The sequence below is a fragment of the Brassica oleracea genome, chromosome C3 (assembly GCF_000695525.1).
Source record: "Brassica oleracea var. oleracea cultivar TO1000 chromosome C3, BOL, whole genome shotgun sequence".
NCBI classification, from domain to species: domain Eukaryota; kingdom Viridiplantae; phylum Streptophyta; class Magnoliopsida; order Brassicales; family Brassicaceae; genus Brassica; species Brassica oleracea.
This window is the reverse complement of record NC_027750.1, coordinates 23,772,048-23,790,150: the sequence shown is the minus strand read 5'-3', so window position 1 is coordinate 23,790,150 and position 18,103 is coordinate 23,772,048. Positions and strand designations below refer to the sequence as shown.

The 18,103-nt window shown below is 35.4% G+C and overlaps 2 protein-coding genes and 2 pseudogenes across 3 annotated transcripts; all 4 read left to right on the top strand.

Moving 5' to 3' along the window:
• Nucleotides 1-1,338: 1,338 nt before the first annotated feature.
• Nucleotides 1,339-5,750, top strand: LOC106335864 (annotated as a pseudogene).
• Nucleotides 5,751-5,964: 214 nt separating this feature from the next.
• Nucleotides 5,965-10,298, top strand: LOC106335863 (transcription factor IIIB 60 kDa subunit). 2 transcript variants are annotated; one of them, XM_013774518.1, is made up of 20 exons: nt 5,965-6,092; nt 6,180-6,347; nt 6,427-6,508; nt 6,712-6,787; nt 7,014-7,102; nt 7,173-7,249; nt 7,347-7,403; nt 7,507-7,619; nt 7,782-7,864; nt 7,943-8,029; nt 8,149-8,229; nt 8,429-8,572; nt 8,668-8,814; nt 8,895-8,949; nt 9,039-9,121; nt 9,196-9,276; nt 9,370-9,498; nt 9,593-9,682; nt 9,801-9,854; nt 9,964-10,298. In XM_013774518.1, exons 2-20 carry the CDS (start codon nt 6,286-6,288, stop codon nt 10,195-10,197), a joined length of 1,824 nt encoding a protein of 607 aa, XP_013629972.1. In that variant the 5' UTR covers nt 5,965-6,092; nt 6,180-6,285; the 3' UTR covers nt 10,198-10,298. The 2 variants fall into 2 exon arrangements, with proteins under 2 accessions (XP_013629972.1, XP_013629971.1); XM_013774517.1 differs by lacking the exon at nt 5,965-6,092 and having other exon boundaries at nt 6,101-6,347.
• Nucleotides 10,299-10,635: 337 nt separating this feature from the next.
• Nucleotides 10,636-13,136, top strand: LOC106333269 (myb-related protein 3R-1-like). The gene is made up of 8 exons (XM_013771738.1): nt 10,636-10,728; nt 10,902-11,046; nt 11,141-11,195; nt 11,273-11,330; nt 11,422-11,516; nt 11,595-11,698; nt 11,773-11,901; nt 12,198-13,136. The coding sequence occupies exons 2-8, from the start codon at nt 10,916-10,918 to the stop codon at nt 13,042-13,044; spliced, it is 1,419 nt and encodes a 472-aa protein (XP_013627192.1). The 5' UTR covers nt 10,636-10,728; nt 10,902-10,915; the 3' UTR covers nt 13,045-13,136.
• Nucleotides 13,137-16,890: 3,754 nt separating this feature from the next.
• Nucleotides 16,891-18,103, top strand: part of LOC106330170 — a 6,133-nt pseudogene continuing 4,920 nt past the window's right edge.

The following is an 18,103-nucleotide window of genomic DNA, read 5'->3' as shown; positions in this document are numbered from 1 at the left end:
GATCTCTTCTTATCAAATGTGGCTTTATTAGCTTCAGGGATTTTCATCTCACTGTCTAGTACTTCATAATATATCTCCATGATGTCATTAAACCGTCTGATGTTATCCATCCTTTTCTGCTTCTTTTGCTCAATGTCTAATAAATATGAGAACATGTCATAATAGGTGGTGAAACCTTTGGCCTGATGTGATAACAACACTTCCTCTGAATGGAATGTGTCACGAGTTTTGTTTAACAAATCCTCGTTTGTTACCAATTCACCACATAGTCTAAGACTATAGGTGATTCTCATAAGATCAGAGTGATAATTGTCCACGGATTCATAATCCTGGAACCTTAGAGCTTCCCATTTTTTCTTGGATTCGTGCAACAATGGCTCACAGAATCTAGAATTCAAAAATGACCAGAGATTATGAGGATCATTAACATATCCAAACTCGTCTCTTAGGTCCTCACAGAGATGGTGTCGCATAATCATTATGGCTCTGTGTCTTTCACACGCAAGGGTGTCATTGCCATACTTGATGCACTTCCCAAGTCCTCTAGACTTCAAGACGGCTGAAGTGTTTATAGCCCAATCAAGATAATTATCTCCAGAGAGATCAAGGGCTTTGTAATCTGAGGGTATGAAACTCGACATCTGAAAACTTTTGATGGGTTGATCGGTCTATCAGTTAGAGATCTTCCTGGTTAGCTGATGGATTGCTCGGAATTATTGTTTTTGTTTTTTAGGGTTAGGGTTTATGAGAGCAACGTCGTGCTGATAACGTGTTGTGAATGAAGAAGGGAACTTGTGTTATTCTTACTGTCGACCAGAAGGTCCATATATATACAAGGTATTAGACCGTCATAAGGTCATGTTAATCCTAACAAGATAAGGATAAGGATAAACACTATGTTACAGATATACATGGAATATATACTAGATAAACACATAGTCTCTGATTGTCTTTATCATGTCCCAGATTGGGCCTGCAGTACGGGCTGATCCATGATCGATCATCATTTGGTTTATAACACTAACAAGTATTCAAAAGATAATTATGCTCGCATGTGCGGATAAAACACCTAGTAATAAATATTTTAGCTGTTTTAAATTTTAACACGAGAGCTCGGATTGAAAATAATTGCTTTTGTAACTAATGATATAAGTTGTAGGAGGGGAAATTATCAAAAACGAAAAGTAAGGGTGGTTTAGTGAAAAACTAAAAGTTTGGGGGCAATTAGATTAAAGTCAACCCTATCTAACAAAATATTCCACGAACTTTTGCCTAACTCCTAGGGACCCGAGTTCGATACCGAGTAGTCACCAATCAGAGGAAATATCTCAACACATCTCTCAGCTTCTCCTTCTACAAAGCCATCGGATAATAAAATTACGCACGGAACCGTTAAACCCTAAATCCTCTCCAGTCTCTCGCACGATCGCCTATGCTAGTTACAATCTGATCTTCGCTGCAGTTTTGAATCGATTGAAGAGTTTTGGATCCAATTGATTATTAAAGTTAGTAGCTTTCTGTGTTTGGGGGGAGGAGCCATGGTGTGGTGTAACCATTGTGCGAAGAACGTTCCGGGTGTACGTCCCTACGATGGTGCACTGTAAGTGTTTGTGATTATTCACCTTTTGTGTTTGTAGTCTCAAAAATGTGATTTTTATCTGCAGGGCGTGTGATTTATGTGGGAGGATATTGGAAAATTTCAACTTTTCAACTCAAGTTACTTTCGTTAAGAATGCTGCTGGGCAGGTAAGAGTCAGACGCAGCTTGCGATTTTTGATTCACTTACAATGTTCTGTAGTGCTTTGTATAGAGAAAGTAGGGAACTTTTTGTGTGTGTTTTAGTTCAGTGAGTATGTTGATATGACTTTGTTAGTTTGATCTTTTGCCTTTTACTTATTGTGTAACCTGCAGAGTCAAGCGTCAGGTAACGTAGTGAGAAGTGTTCAGAGTGGGGTTTCAAGCTCACGTGAAAGGAGACTTAGACTAGGTATGCTATTATGATTTTCTGTTCACTGTTAGCGTGAGTACTGCAACTGATTCATCTAAGTGCTGACCTAAGTGCACATCTAGATTCAACGTACTGATGCAGTTCCGTTTTTTTCTTAAATTTCATTTGAAACTTTTGGTTTAGTTATTGATTAGGTGGTGTGTACTCGTTAGCCATTGCATGATTAGATACTTGACGTTAATGCAATTCTGATCCTGATAGTTTGTGCTGTGGTTCTTACTTGCAGCTAGAGATGAGTTAATGAATTTGAAAGATGCGTTGGGGATGGGTGATGAGAGAGATGATCTGGTTGACATGGCTGCTACATTCTTTAAAGTATGTCTGGTTTACATATGTTTTGAGAATATTAATTTGTTAGAGAACTTTTATGTTACCCCTTCTTAACTCAATTTATCTTCTGAAGGTGGCACTTGACCAAAATTTCACTAAGGGCCGCAGAACTGAACTAGTACAGTGTTCCTGCCTCTACTTGACTTGTAGGTTAAGTTCTCCAAGTTCTGGTTCTTCTTTAATATACCATGTTGTATGTTGACCAAAAACTTTCTTTACCTGTAGGCAAAAGAACCACCTGTTTCTTCTTATTGATTTCTCAAGCTACCTTCGAGTTAGCGTGTAAGATGCGTTTTTTTTCATCTTTATTCCTCTTTATTTCCATTGTAATACAGGTTTTGATGTTTTTGTTTCATAGTTATGAGTTAGGTGCTGTGTACTTGCAACTCTGTGAAATGCTGTACATTGCGGAAAACAAGAACTACGAAAAGCTTGTTGATCCTTCAATCTATATTCCCCGGTTCGCAAACGGTAACTACTCTCATTCTTTTCTGTATTTGGTTGATGCTAAATGTTATTACTATTCTAGTTCTCTAGTTGCTTTGAACAACAGCCAAGAAACAAACATTTATATAGAGTAGTACTTAACCCAGTTTACTTGTTTCATCACACACTTGCAGTCTTATTGAATGGCACATATAATTAAAAGGTCCTGAAAACAGCTAGAAACATTATAGCTAGTATGAAGAGAGATTGGATACAGGTTTGAACCTTTATCTTACCGTTATTTATTGTTTATCATGTCTTGTGTTTAAACTGACCATATATTGGCTTGCAGACTGGCAGAAAACCTAGTGGAATATGTGGAGCAGCACTTTACACAGCTGCGCTTGCCCATGGTATCAAGTGCTCTAAGACAGATATTGTAAGATATGATTATCTTAGAAAAAATGTATTTTTAAAGATGAGAGGAGAGATGTTTTATCACTTCTATTTAACAAATTTAGTGCTGCTATGGTGTAATTTTGTTAATATTTCAGGTAGGGATTGTGCATATATGTGAAGCAACTCTAACCAAAAGGTTGAATGAGTTTGTAGATACTGAGGCTGGAAGTTTAAATGTGAGTTCAGGCTATCTGTATATGTGTATTGACACCGTTTAGGCTTTTCTTGTTTGTACCCTATATGTCTATTGACACCGTTTTTCTATGAGTGGCTAGGTTAAGGAGCTCAAAAAGAGAGAAAAGGAAATGCAGAAAAGACCTTTTGCGACGAACCAGACGTCTAACAAAGAGACGGTGCACTGTAAGCATCAGGATCGTAAGCCTGTTAACTATGGACTATGTGAGGAATGTTACCGTGATGTAAGTCTCCGGTTTTATGCCTGGTTTTTCTCTTTTCATGTTTTCTGTTTTACGTAATTGCGAAACCTTAGCAAATGGCTATGAGAGTTAACAGTCTGATGTTTTTTGCAGTTCATAAGTGTTTCCGGAGGACTTGTTGGTGGGTCGGATCCTCCTACTTTTCAGCGAGCAGAGAAAGAGAGAATGGAAAAAGAAAAAGCAGCTAGAGAAGAAAACGAGGGAGGGATTAGTAGCCTAAACCATGATGAACAACTAAATGTAAGTCTAGTGTTTTCTTGCTTGTTCAATTCTGCTTTTGTGGAATCTAATGCTTGAATACATTTCCTGACGAACTTTTGGTAGTCCATGAGAGAACCACTCTACTCCAATGTGAGCAAAAAAGCAAAACCATGTTTAAGTGAGTGCGCATTTGCTATCTAAGTCAGATTAAAATTTGTTTGCTGACGTTTGAGCTCTTGAGAATCTTTATTGTGTGCTGTGTCACAGAGAAGGGTGAAGGAGAAAAAGATGAGGGATGATAGTGAAGTTTCAGATGAATCAGGCAACTTTTCTGACGTCAGTGATACTGAGGTGGGCAATAATTTTACTTTCTTTTTGTTAGCTATATTACATGCTAAGCGGTCAAAAGTTCAACCTTAAGTTTCTCTGTCTCTTGGTTGTAATATTTGACTGTTACTCAGGTGGATTGCTACATTAACAACGAGGAGGAAAGGCGCTATAAGAAGGTGGTATGGGAAGAAATGAACAAAGAATATATTAAGGTGGTTTTCTGAGGCTATATCATCTGTGGATTCTTTATCAGTTGTCACATACATAACACTTACTAAACGATATTGTTTTCTTCTAGGAGCAAGCAGCTCTAATTTGCCAGAACATGCAAGAAAGCTTGTTGAGGCTTCTAAAGCTGCTGTAGCAAAATCTAGAAAGGTGAGTCCATTTCAGCTTTGTTGTTGCAGTTATGTTCCGAACTTTGTATCAAGTATCTGACGTATGGTTTGCTCAATCAAATTCTGATTCTCTTTGATAACTCCATACAGGAAAAGCAACAAAAACGAGCTGAGGAAGAAAAGAACGCACCTCCCCCAGCCACAACCACGGAATCTGTTCGTAGAATGCTTGATAGAAAGGTTATAATGTCTCTTCCCTTTAGAACTAACCTGGAACTGAAAGTACATAATCATGTCCATAAAATATATATATATATATCCTCTTCTTAAAGTTAACGCTCGTGACTTGAGTTGAATCTTTGACGTTTGCAGAGGCTTAGAGGGTTAATCCCCGACGATGTTTTGGACGACCTCTTTGATCCATCTGTAAGTTTTTTTTAGTCCCTCCTCTGTTTCCTTAATTACCATCACTTTTTTGGTTGTGTATATGAGTCTGTAGCTTTGTATAACTTTCTGCTCATTGTGTGTGTTTCAGCCAACTGAGAAACCAGCCAAGATTTCAAGAAGAAGGCTATGTTGAATCATATGACATAAACACAGATTTGCCAGATGGTGAAAAGCTCTATGAAGAGGAAGATGAAGAAGAAGAGGAGGATGGTTATGATTTTGGACTATATTGATGTCTTCTGAAACAAAGTTTTTATTATGGGACACTTCATGTTGTTGAGCATCGTTCACATTTTTCTTTAGAGCATTCTTCGAAGTCAGGAGTTAGTTATGGAAGCCAATGGTTTGCAAGAGAAGAGAAACGATGGAAGTGGGTGACTGAGGCAGCTTCTAGAAGAGAGGAATGAAGGAATCAGCTTGATGTCAAAAGAGGAACGGTTAAAGAAGAGAGACAACTCGCAAACTTACTGTGGAGTGTTTGCTACAGTGAACCGTCTTCTTTGAGAAAGAAAGGTCTTGTTGTTCTTCCAGGGGAAGACGCGTTGCCTCCTGATGTGGCAAGTAAGCTCTTCGATCCTCTTCTCAGAGCTTCTGCAGCAAATGGCAATACCACTGAGAAGAAAGGAGAAGCTGTGAAACTACTTTGACCAACACCATACGCGAGAACTGGAAGCTAAACTTTATGCTTTTGTTTGTCTTGCAACATTTGAAACTTTCAGACGAAAGACTGATAGATTTCAGTGTGGTGTTTATGCAATGACAATTTCTATTTCACAGGTTTTCTTCCCAATTCCGGTTTAGCATTATCCTGTGTGAACCAGAAAATAAACAGATTCGATTGTAGGTGTGAAAATAAAGCAGAAACAAAAAGTAAAGGGGTGTTTTAGTGAAAAACCTAAAACATTTGGGGCCAATTAGATTAGAAGGCAGTACTTGAGGGGCTTATAAAGTATCCTATCCCTCCTATCCTATCTAACAAAATAGCCCACGAACTGTTGCCTAACTCTTGGGGACCCGAGTTCGATTCCGGGCAGTCACCTTTAGGAGAAAAATATCTCAAACACAATCTCTCACCTTCTCCTTCTTCAGCCATCGTCGCAGCCTCAGCTATAACTGGTAAGTTATATAAAATTACACACACCGTTAAACCCTTATCCTCTCAACTCTCTCGCACGATCGCTAACACCAAATTGATTTCGCCAGAAAACAATCTGATCTTCGCTGCAGTTTTGAAATCGATTGAAGCCTTTTGGATCCAATTGATTAGCAAAGTTAGTAGCTTTATCTGAGTTTGGGGTGGGGAGGAGCCATGGTGTGGTGTAACCACTGTGGGAAGAGCGTCTCCGGGATACGCCCCTACGATGGTGCACTGTAAGTGTTTGTGATTATTCACTTTATGTGTTTCTTAGCTTCAAAGTGTGTAACTTTTTGTGTGTTGTAATGTTGCTAGGGCGTGTAATCAATGCGGGAGGATATTGGAAAATTTCAACTTCTCTACTGAAGTCACTTTCGTTAAGAATGCTGCTGGGCAGGTAAGAATGTGTCGAATGTTCTCTTGTCTCAATTGGTTGTCGGATAGTCTTGGAATTATTTCAAAATCTGTGCTTTGATGTTCTGAAGGGGTTAGTTAGGGTGAGAAAAGTTAGGAGCTTTCTACGGTTATTAGTTCAGTATGTTCCTATGACTCTCTCTATTATAGTTTGATCTTTACCTTTACTCGATTCTGTACCTGCAGAGTCAAGCGTCAGGTAACGTAGTGAGAAGTGTTCAAAGTGGGGTTTCAAGCTCACGTGAAAGGAGAATTAGACTAGGTATGTACTCTACAGCTTTCGCTTATGTTTGATTGAATTGCTCTATTGGATTCAGCTTAATGACGCAATCCCCTCTCTTTAATTGCGTTTCTAACTTTTTAGTTCAATAATTGATTAGTTGGTGTAGTCATTTTAACATTAACCATTGCGTTATTGGATACTTGACGTTAATGCAACTCAGATCCTGATAGTTAACTCTGACCAAAACCTTGGTTCTTATTTGCAGCTAGAGATGAGTTTATGAATTTGAGAGATGGTTTGGGACTTGGTGATGAGAGAGATGATGTGATTGACATGGCTACTCGATTCTTTACAGTATGTCTGGTTTTCGCAATTAATTTGTTAGGACTTTTGCCCCTTTTTAACTCAATTTATCTTCTGACAGATGGCAGTTGAGCAAAATTTCACTAAGGGCCGCAGAACTGAACTAGTACAGTGTTCCTGCCTCTACTTGACTTGCAGGTTAGGTTCTTAGTAACCCATCTTGTTGCTCTCCTAGTTCTGGTTCTTCTTTAAAATACCATTTTGTATGTTGACCAAAACCTCTCTTCATCTGTAGGGAAAAGAACATCCCGTTTCTTCTTATTGATTTCTCAAGCTACCTTCGTGTTAGCGTGTAAGATGCGTTTTTCTTCATCTTCTTCATTTCCATGCTGTTTCTCTTTCTTTCCATTGTAATACAGGTTTTGATGTTTTTGTTTCATAAAATTCTTGTCTAGTTATGAGTTAGGTGCTGTGTACTTGCAACTCTGTGAATTGCTGTACATTGCGGAAAACAAGAACTATGAAAAGCTTGTTGATCCTTCAATCTATATTCCTCGGTTCTCAAACGGTAAGTATGTTTTCTTTCAAGTCTCAATTCTTTTCTGTATTGGTTGATACTAAATGTTACTATTATTCTATTTCGTTAGTTGCTTTGAACATCAGCCAAGAAACAAACATTTATATAGATTAGTACTTAACCCAGTTTACTCTTTTCATCACACACTTGCAGCCTTATTGAAAGGCAAACAAGATAAAGAGGTCATAAGAACAGCTAGAGACATTATAGCTAGTATGAAGAGAGATTGGATACAGGTTTGACTTCTTTTTCTGTTTGTTGATCGCTTCATACCCTTCATCTTAGCGTTATTTATTGTCTATTATGCCTTGCAGACTGGCCGGAAACCTAGTGGAATATGCGGAGCAGCACTGTACACAGCCGCGCTTGCCTATGGTATCAAGTGCTCTAAGACAGATATTGTAAGATATGATTATCTTAGACAAAAAAAAGTAGTTTTAAAGATGAGTGGAGAGACGTTTTAGCACTTTTATTTAACAAATTTAGTGCTGATATGGTGTATTTTTTATTAATATTTCAGGTAGGGATTGTGCATATATGTGAAGCAACTCTAACAAAAAGGTTGAATGAGTTTGGAGATACTGAGGCTGGAAGTTTAAGTGTGAGTTAAGACTTAAGACTAAAGAGTTTTACTTGTCAAATTGTTGGCTAACTGTTCATATTATCTGACAAACACCGATTGACTTTGAGTGTTTAGGATTTTATGGGGTGTTTTAGATAATGTTTTCCTTAGTTATCTTTAGGCTTTTCTTGTTTGTACCTTATATGTATATTGACACCGTTTTTTTATGGGTGGCTAGGTTGAGGAGCTCTCAGAGAGAGAAGGGGAAATGCATAAAAGATCTTTTGCCACGAACCAGACATCTAGCAAAGAGACGGTGCACTGTATGCATCAGGATAGTAAGCCTGTTAACTATGGACTATGTGAGGAATGTTACCGTGATGTAAGTCTCCGGTTTTATGCCTATTTTGTCTCTTTTCATGATTGTGGAACCTTAGCAAATGGCTATGAGAGTTAACAGTCTGATGTTTTTTGCAGTTCATAAGTGTTTCCGGAGGACTTGTTGGTGGGTCGGATCCTCCTGCCTTCCAACGAGCAGAGAAAGAGAGAATGGAAAAAGAAAAAGCAGCTAGAGAAGAAAACGAAGGAGGGATTAGTAGCCTAAACCATGATGAACAACTAAATGTAAGTTTAGTGTTTTCTTACCAAGCTTGTTCAATTCTGCTTTGGTGGAATCTTATGCTTGAATATTTTTCTTTTGGCAGTCCGTGAGAGAACCAGTCTGCTCCAGTGTGAGCAAAAGTGCAAAAGCATGTTCAGGTGAGTGCGCAATTGCTATCTAAATCAGATTAAACTTTGTTTGCTAACGTTTGAGCTCTTGAGAATCTTTATTTTGTGCTGTGTCACAGAGAAAGGTGAAGGGGAAAAAGATGAGGATGATAGTGAAGTTTCAGATGAATCAGGCAACTTTTCTGACGTCAGTGATACTGAGGTGGGCAATAATCTCGCTTTCTTGTGTTAGTTAGATTGATCTTGGTCTGGTCGTAATATTTGACTGTTACTCAGGTGGATTGCTACATTAACAACGAGGAGGAAAGGCGCTATAAGAAGGTGGTATGGGAAGAAATGAACAAAGAATATATTAAGGTGGTTTTCTGAGGCTATGTTATCTTCTGTGGATTCTTTTATCAGTTGTCACATACACAAGAATCTTACAAAACTATAATTGTTTTCTTGTAGGAGCAAGCAGATAAGGAAGCTGCTCTGAAGGCGGCTAATGACGCTTTAAACGCGAGCAGCTCTAATTTGCCAGAGCACGCAAGAAAGCTTGTTGAGGCTTCTAGAGCTGCTGTAGCAAAATCTAGAAAGGTGTCTCCATTTCAGCTTTTTTTTTGTTGCAATTATGTTCCTAACTTTGTATCAAGTATCTGACGTATGGTTTGCTCAATCAAACTCCATACAGGAAAAGCAACAAAAAAGAGCTGAGGAAGAAAAGAATGCACCTCCTCCAGCCACAGCCACGGAAGCTGTTCGCAGAATGCTTGATAAAAAGGTTAAAATGTCTCTTCTTTTGATACCTTTACACTGACCCGGAACTGAATGGTTCATAATCATGTCCATAAACTTAAAGTTAACACTCATGACTTGAGTTGAATCTTGACGTTTTGCAGAGGCTTAGTGGGTTAATCAACTACGATCTTTTGGACGAACTCTTTGATACATCTGTAAGTTTTTTTTAGTCTCTCCTCTGTTTCCTTAATTACCATCACTTTTTTGGTTGTGTATATGAGTCTGTAGCTTTGTATAACTTTCTGCTCATTGTGTTTGTTTCAGCCAACTGAGAAACCAGCCAAGATTTCAAGAACCGAGACGGTCATGGAAAAGACGAAGGAAGAGAAGAAGGAAGTGAAGAGCAATAAACTAGAGGATGGTGAAAATGAAGAAGAAGATCAAGAAGGCTATGTAGAATCATTTGACATAAACACAGATTTTCCAGACGGTGAGAATCTCTACGAAGAGGAAAATGAAGAAGAGGAGGAGGATGGTTATGATTTTGGACTATATTGATGTTTTCTGAAACAAAGTTTTCATTATGGACACTTCATTTTGTAGAACATTGTTTACCCTTTGAATAATACTCCTGGTTTATGTAAACGTAAAATTACTCACGAATTTTTTTTTTGTTTTAAAATATTTTTAAAATATAATTTTATAACTATTTAATTATAAAATAAACTATAAAATATTATTGGTTATACCGTGTTTAATAAAAGTGAAAACTATCAAGAAAGTATGAAAGCATTTTATATATTAAAAATAAAAAAAAAATCTTTTAAATATTTTACATTTTGGAACAGAAGAAATAGTGAATTTGATTTAACTACAAGAATAAACCGGCCGAGATAGAAAATAGGTTTACCTAATAAGGTAAACGGTGAGGTCAGCTGAAGAAGTTATTCGTTATAATATTTTTGTTTTGTCTTTTTGCTCTGTTTGGATCCAAAGTCTCTCTCTCTCTGCTTCAACGGGCAAATTAGGCTTAAGGTTTTGTACCTGTGATCAGATGTGGTGAAAGTTGTGACTTCACGGTTTGTTTAGGTCTGAAACTGACGCAAATTCTATTAGGGCTTCTTGATAAACAGTTTACGTTATTAGAATTGTTATAAAGCCTAGATTTTTTACTCAGTTCTTGTCTTTTTTGAGATCTGGGTTCTGTCTGCTTGCGTGTTTTGTCTGAATGTTGTTCTCATGGAATTAAAATGGATCTTCAGGAAAAAGAAAAAAAATGGAGGATGAGTGTATAGAGAGTAAGCAATCAACAGCTGTTTCTCCCTCTTCTGTGTCTGAAGGCAGTAGTAGTAGCTTCCTCAAGTCACCTGGTGCTGTTCCAACTGCTACAGTATCTTCAACGCATAGGTTCTTTTTGTTTATTACATTCTTACTTTCTATTGTCTGTGTGTGATCACTTTTGTCTTGTTTAAAGTTTTTGTAATTATTTAAATTATGCCAGGAGGACGAGTGGTCCTATGAGGCGAACCAAAGGCGCCGGCTGGACAACGGAAGAGGTTTAGTATCTGTCTTAAAACTTGTGGTGGATCAATAGTTCTTGAATTGAGATGAGAGTTGTCTTTACTTATTGCAGGATGAGATATTGAGACAAGGAGTTTGTAGGTTTAAAGCCAAGTCCTGGAAGAAAGTAGGTAAATGACTGTTAGTTCCATGCTTCTTGTTCTATGTAAGTCTTTATGAACTGTTCTTGTTGTTTGAATTGATTTATTTCTTTTTTTGCAGCTGAGTTTCTCCCTGATAGGACTGAAGTTCAATGCATGCATCGGTGGCAGAAAGTTTTGGATCCAAACCTTAACAAGGGACATTGGACGCAACAGGTTCCGTTATGTTTCTGATTCTTTTCATTTTTGTGAATGTAAGAAGAGCTTGAAAGTTATTGTTTTTTTTTTTTGCAGGAGGATGAGACAATCGTTGAGCTTGTTGAAAAATACGGGCCTAAGAAATGGTCTCTTATATCACAGTCTTTGCCAGGTCGAATTGGGAAGCAATGTAGAGAGAGGTAGCTATTTAATTCATAATGAACAAATCATTTTGGAAGCTGCAATGTGTGTGTGTTTGTGATATGTGATGCAGGTGGTACAACCATTTGAATCCTTGTATCAACAAGGAGGCTTGGACCCCAGAAGAAGAGTTAGCTCTCTTGAATGCTCATGTAATCTATGGAAACAAATGGGCTGAAATTGCTAAGGTCTTACCCGGCAGGTATGTACTTTTCTTTGGTGCATGCTGTCAGGATTCTATACAAGGATTAGTGATGTAGCGGCGAAGCTTTAAAGGATATAATTAGTAGTTCGTTGGATTTTGAGAATACAAGGTTAATTTAGTCTAAGAATCCACAAATAAACTAAATTTTTTTTACATTGGTTGAGATATCTATAGATCTACCGAAAACAAAGAACAAAGAAAGCGTAACATTTGATTGGTATTTCCAAATATCTATCTGCATCAGTTAGCTTCTTGGTTTAATGAAAAGGGTTTGCTTAATAAACTTGATGCAGAACCGACAATTCGATAAAGAACCATTGGAACAGTTCATTGAAGAAGAAGTCAGAGTTCTTATTAGCTAATGGTAGCTTACCACCAACACCCAAGTATGCTACTACCAAGCCCACTCCTGCCAAGCCAGTGATGGCAGTAACTACATCAGCAAAGAATGGTGTTCTCGATGGTGCAACTACACAGTTAAACAAACCTAATGAAGAAGGAAAAGACCAATCAAACTCTTCTGTTCTGCCCCAAGAAGTAGTAGCTGCTTCACCAGTCACCAGTGTTAGTGAGTACGCTTGTTCTCCTCAGTTGCCTAACCCAGAGAATGGTTATCAACGTTACTACAAGCCTCAGAGAGAGCAGTACATGGCGTCAGAAGCGGATAAGCAGCGTATGTATGGTTACGAATACGGTTGCAGTCCAAGCACACCACCTGTTATCTTCTTCACTCCACCACCGCCTTGTAGAAAAGAGTACAGTAACGGTTCAGCTCGAACCAGTCTTGAATCTTTCTTGAGAGAAGCTGCTAGAACATTCCCAAACATGCCTTCTATTATCAGGAAAAGACCACGCAAGTTTGTTGTTGCGCCGGATCACAACAAAACAGATGAAGAAGAAGGTACTAAAGAGGTTGTTGATGAAAAGGTGACCACTGATTGTGAAGAAGAAGAAGAAGAAGAAGAAGAAGAAGAAGAGAAGCAGAACAATGGGTCAAACGCTTACTATATATCTCCTCCATACCGGATAGGATCCAAAGGAAGAGCTGTGTTCAAGTCAAGACAGCTCGAGTTCATCACTGCAGAGGAAGAGAAGGCTGATGATGAAACCAAATTACCTGAGAAAGATAAAGTTGCTTGATGGAAGAGATTCTCAACTCCCAAGCTAAAAAGGATATATATTATTCTTTTGACAGGCTGATGTTTTATATTTGGCTTTTTAGTATTTTTTTATTTTATTTTATAGGGTTAACGTTTAAGGTTGTATTTAATCCAATTAATCCCCTAGACATTACATGAATTAGGCTAGTGTTAATTAATACCCAAAATAATACACAATGTCATGAGAGATCAGTTTCACTTTCAGTCATACAAAACTGCAAAAATACCTCAGGTTTTATGCAAATGAGAGTCTAAACTACAAAAAGATGTTCAATTAACAATATTAGATTTATTTGACTAATTTAATATCATATTTAGTCAAAATTAAATTAGTTAATTTGCTCCATCAAAAGGATATAATATTTTGTTACATTTATCATTTTTATTTGTATGTGAATTTTTGTACATTAAATTATATATAACTAATTTTTAAATTTGATTTTTTTTATATATTTTTAGTTTGAAGTAATTATTTCTATTATATGTAACACAATTAACTAATAAAATATGAAGAATCAAGTCCGAGATTTTAGAGTTATGTAAAAAAAATATAATCTTTATGCATAGAACATAAATTATCTTAGTTTAAAAGATCGGAATCTCATCTCGAATAAATTCACGAAAAGAAAAAAATACTCCAATAACTTACTTAAAATATGAAACCCCCTTTAAAAAAAAGCGTACTTAATAATATTTTTTTACGTGTAATAGTTGAAAACTGACAATTGAATATCGATCTAGAATATTATTTTAATATATCTAATGGTAAAATATTAATTGTAATAAACAAAATTTGAATTTTGTAATATTACATGAATTAGAAGTCTTTAAAATCTAAAATCTATTTTATTAACATAAGTAATTTTTATTCATTTATTATTTTGACGTTACAAAATATTGCTTTAGTTTTATTTGTATATTTTTATGTTTTAATAATTTAGTTTCTTTTTAAGTAATTTTAAAATTATCAAGAATATAATATATTTAAAATTATTTATTTAAATATATCCAAATATGATGTCTCATTTTTATGTGTGTTTGCATTGAACATATTTAATTTGTAGTTTGTAAATTTAATAACACCTTGTTGCGTGTTGTTCTATAGTTTTAATAAATGTGTTGTCATTTCATTTTTATTACTACTAACATGATTTTTTAGTGATCAGTGATAATGTATTTTTAACGTTATGTATTATATTTTATCGTATATTTTCTAACTCTTCATGCTGACACTTTTTTTAGAATCACTTTAATTAGATAATAGGTTTAAAGATGTAAATAAAACTGTGTAAGTTGTAAATTTAGACTTTTTAGTGTAACTGAGCACTATCAATTATGAAAATTATATTATGATTTTATTTTACTAAATCTTTCTTTCTGTGTATATTTTTTTGTTTTATTTTGTATTTTTAAAATTTTATTGCCTTATTCTTTAATTATAGAGAATTGCTATTTACATTTTTTGTTTCATTTTTTGTTTGTTTTCTTTCTCCAATTACAATGTACAGTTCGCCTTTTTTTTTTTTGATCAAACTATTAATATCATCAGATAGAAAAACTTAAACCCAAAGAATGAAGTGAGTATTTGTGCTAGACAAAACTGATTTAGCCACTAATATAGTGAGATATTATAATATTAGAAGGTATGAAAACTCTTTTATGTTGTCCAACGCTGGACATAATTAAGTTGTTGTCAATTGATTATATATTTGTGATAACTGAAAATACATCTTTATGTCTTCCTTACATCATTCTTAATTGGTTTACGGTTCGACCATTCCTAATATACTGAGAGTGATATAATATTAGATGTTGATTATCTCATTCCAATTAGGAATGCACAGAATGAGAGAAATTCAAAGTGATACCACTTTATAATTTTTTCTTCATATCTATATAGAGTTATTTTATAGATTACTCTATATGTTTTAAAATGTAATCAGTTTTAATTAAAATTTGTAATATTTAAAAGTTATTACTTTAGAAAACTGTCATTTAATATATAAATTTAATCAATTACACAGTAATTTACATAATTTAATTGGCCACACAATATCCAATAAATATAAAGTTACATTGAAATATAAAAACAATTTATATAGTGAAACAAAAAATACTTTAAACCATTATATTATAAAACAAATGAATATTCAAATTATATTGAAACATTAGAATAGTAAGAGTCAGAAAAGCTGAAATCTCAACGTCGATCATTTACGTCGGCCATGCCTTAGACCATCTCCAATGTATTCCTCTATTTTTTTCTCTAAAATAGAGAAATTTCATAATTGAGATGGAGTTGTCTCCGATGTATTTTTCTATTTTCTCTCATAAAAAAGAATATTCTTGATATATTCTTTTCTAAGTTGACAAATAATATTTTTTGAAAGTTGAAAACCAGCCCAATTTATTTTAGTATTTTATAAAATTATGATATTATTTGCGCTAAATATTTATTTACAAACTATTATGTAAATACAAAAATATAATTATATTTATATAAATAATATATTTCACTAAAAAAATATTTTCGGTTATAATTGTTCAAGTAAAAAGTTAAAGATCATTTTGTAAAAACAAATAGAGGAGGTGACATGGCAAAGATATAGTTTCTCATTGGCCGATTATTTTCGCCTACGTGGATACTCTATCTGAGGCTTATATCCTTTAGTTTTATTTAAAATCTGTAATATTTAAAAGTTATTACTTTAGAAAACTGTCATTTAATATATAAATTTAATCAATTACACAGTAATTTACATAATTTAATTGGCCACACAATATCCAATAAGTATAAAGTTACATTGAAATATAAAAATAATTTATGTAGTGAAACAAAAAATACTTTTAAACCGTTATATTATAAAGCAAAGGAAATATTCAAATTATATTGAAACATTAGAATGGTAAGAATCAGAAAAGCTGAAATCTCAACGCCGATCATTTACGCCGGCCATGCCTTAGACCATCTTCAATGTATTCCTCTATTTTTTCTCTAAAATAGAGGAATTTCATAATAGAGATGTTTTCTATTTTCTCTCCTGAAAAAGAATATTCTTGATATATTTTTTTCGAAGTTTACAAATAATATTTTTTATTTGTGAAAGTTGAAAACCAACCCAATTTATTTTAGTATTTTATAAAATTATGATATTATTTACACTAAATATTTCTTTACAAACTATTATGTAAATAAAATATAATTATATTTATATAAATAATATATTTCACTAAAAAAATATTTTCGGTTATAATTGCTTAAGTAAAAATTTAAAGGATCATTTTGTAAAAATAAATAGAGGAGGTGACATGGCAAAAATATAGTTTCTCATTGTCTGATTATTTTCGCCTACGTGGACACTCTATCTAAGGCTTATATCCTCCTTTTATTACTTGTTTGATGTAACACGTCCAGGATAAATGCGAAAAACAATTAGAAAGGAAATAGAGAAAACAATAATTATTAGATTTATTTGTCTAATTTAATATCGTATTTAGTCAAAATTAAATTAGTTAATTTTCTCCATTAAAGTATATAATATATAATTATTAATAATTTCGGATAAATACGGAAACTAATTTAAAAAGGAAACAGAGAAAACAAATAAAAGGAAATAAATAACAGAAAAGGAAACAAAGGAGATAACTATGCTATATATATAGAGAGGCATAGAGAGCTAAATAACGACTCAGAATATTACCAAACCTAAATTTTCTCTCTCGTGTTTCGTTGGAAGCCTTGTATGTTCCTGCTTTCAAGAGGAAGAACGACACGACTGAGGTGCCCGCTATCACGAGTTCGAGCCCCGGCCACAGCGGATTTAATATGGTTTCCGTTTGGCCTCCAAGACCTTCCTCGCCAATTCCGGTTGGACGCGGTGGGATAGTCGGACTAAGTGAGAAGTCCGGATACCAAGACGATCGATATAGAACGCGAATCATGGGACGAGCTACGAAGAAGAATCAATAGCTTGGTTAACAAGGTAAACGCCAACAATTTAAACCACGTTCTTGAACTCTTTGAAGTCAATCTCATAAGAGGAAGAGGTCTTTTGTGCAGATCATGTCTCAAATCTCAGATAGCTTCTCCTAACTTCACCGACGCGTTCGCTGCTTTGATCGCTGTCGTGAACTCCAAGTTTCCTTCTATTGGTAACCTCTTGTTGAGAAGATTGTTTTTGCAGTTCAGATGGGGTTACTATCGCAACGACAAGCCTCTATTGTTAGCTGCGGTTAGGTTTCTTGCGCATCTCGTGAACCAGCGTGTAGCTGGAGAGACTGTTGCACACGAACTTCTCCACATGCTTCTTGGTGAGCCTAGTGGAGACACCGTTGAGGTTGCTGTTGCGTTTGTTAAAGAGTGTGGAGCCACGCTTCTTGAGGTTTCTCCGAGAGTTTTCGACATCTTTAGAGGGATTCTTCAAGAAGGTAACTTGGATTACACGTCTAAGTGTTTGGTTGAGTCTTTGGTTAGTATCAACTTTGAGAATCACAAAGCGAGTCGTCCTGAGTTAGATTTACTTGACGAGCAAGTAACACATATAATCTCTCTTTGATGAGATCGATCCCGAGACTTCCTTAGACGTCTTCAAACCCGACCCTGAGTTCCACCAAAACGAGAGGAAGTACGAGCAGCTCAAAAGGAAGATACTTGGGGAAGAAGATACAGAAGAAGAAGATCATACAGAAACTGATCTTGTCAGTCTTAGGAGGACAATATACCAAACAATCATGTCAAGTCTCAACTTTGAGGAAGTAGTGCATAAACTACTCCAGATCAGAATCAAACCAGGTCAAGAGATGGAGCTATGCGTTATGATCTTGGAATGTTGCACTGAGGAGAGAACTTACCGTTCCTTCTATGGTCAGTTAGCACAAAGGTTCTGTCTCAAAAGCAAAGCTTACATAGAATGTTTCAAGAATCTGTTTGTGCAGCAATATGTTACACTTCATCGCCTTGAGACCAATAAGCTGAGGATTGTAGCCATGTTCTACCACTACAAGAAAACATAATCTTAACGAGGGCGGTTTTCCTCGTT

What these genes read in the sequence shown, in the direction of transcription:
- LOC106335863 (XM_013774518.1), top strand. Translation starts at nt 6,286, where the DNA reads ATGGTGTGGTGTAACCACTGTGGGAAGAGCGTCTCCGGGATACGCCCC. An exon ending in TGAAGAGAGATTGGATACAG is followed by an intron (nt 7,865 to 7,942) that starts GTTTGACTTCTT and finishes TATGCCTTGCAG; the next exon opens with ACTGGCCGGAAACCTAGTGG. An exon ending in CTGACGTCAGTGATACTGAG is followed by an intron (nt 9,122 to 9,195) that starts GTGGGCAATAAT and finishes ACTGTTACTCAG; the next exon opens with GTGGATTGCTACATTAACAA.
- LOC106333269 (XM_013771738.1), top strand. Translation starts at nt 10,916, where the DNA reads ATGGAGGATGAGTGTATAGAGAGTAAGCAATCAACAGCTGTTTCTCCC. An exon ending in CCGGCTGGACAACGGAAGAG is followed by an intron (nt 11,196 to 11,272) that starts GTTTAGTATCTG and finishes TACTTATTGCAG; the next exon opens with GATGAGATATTGAGACAAGG. An exon ending in GGGAAGCAATGTAGAGAGAG is followed by an intron (nt 11,699 to 11,772) that starts GTAGCTATTTAA and finishes TATGTGATGCAG; the next exon opens with GTGGTACAACCATTTGAATC.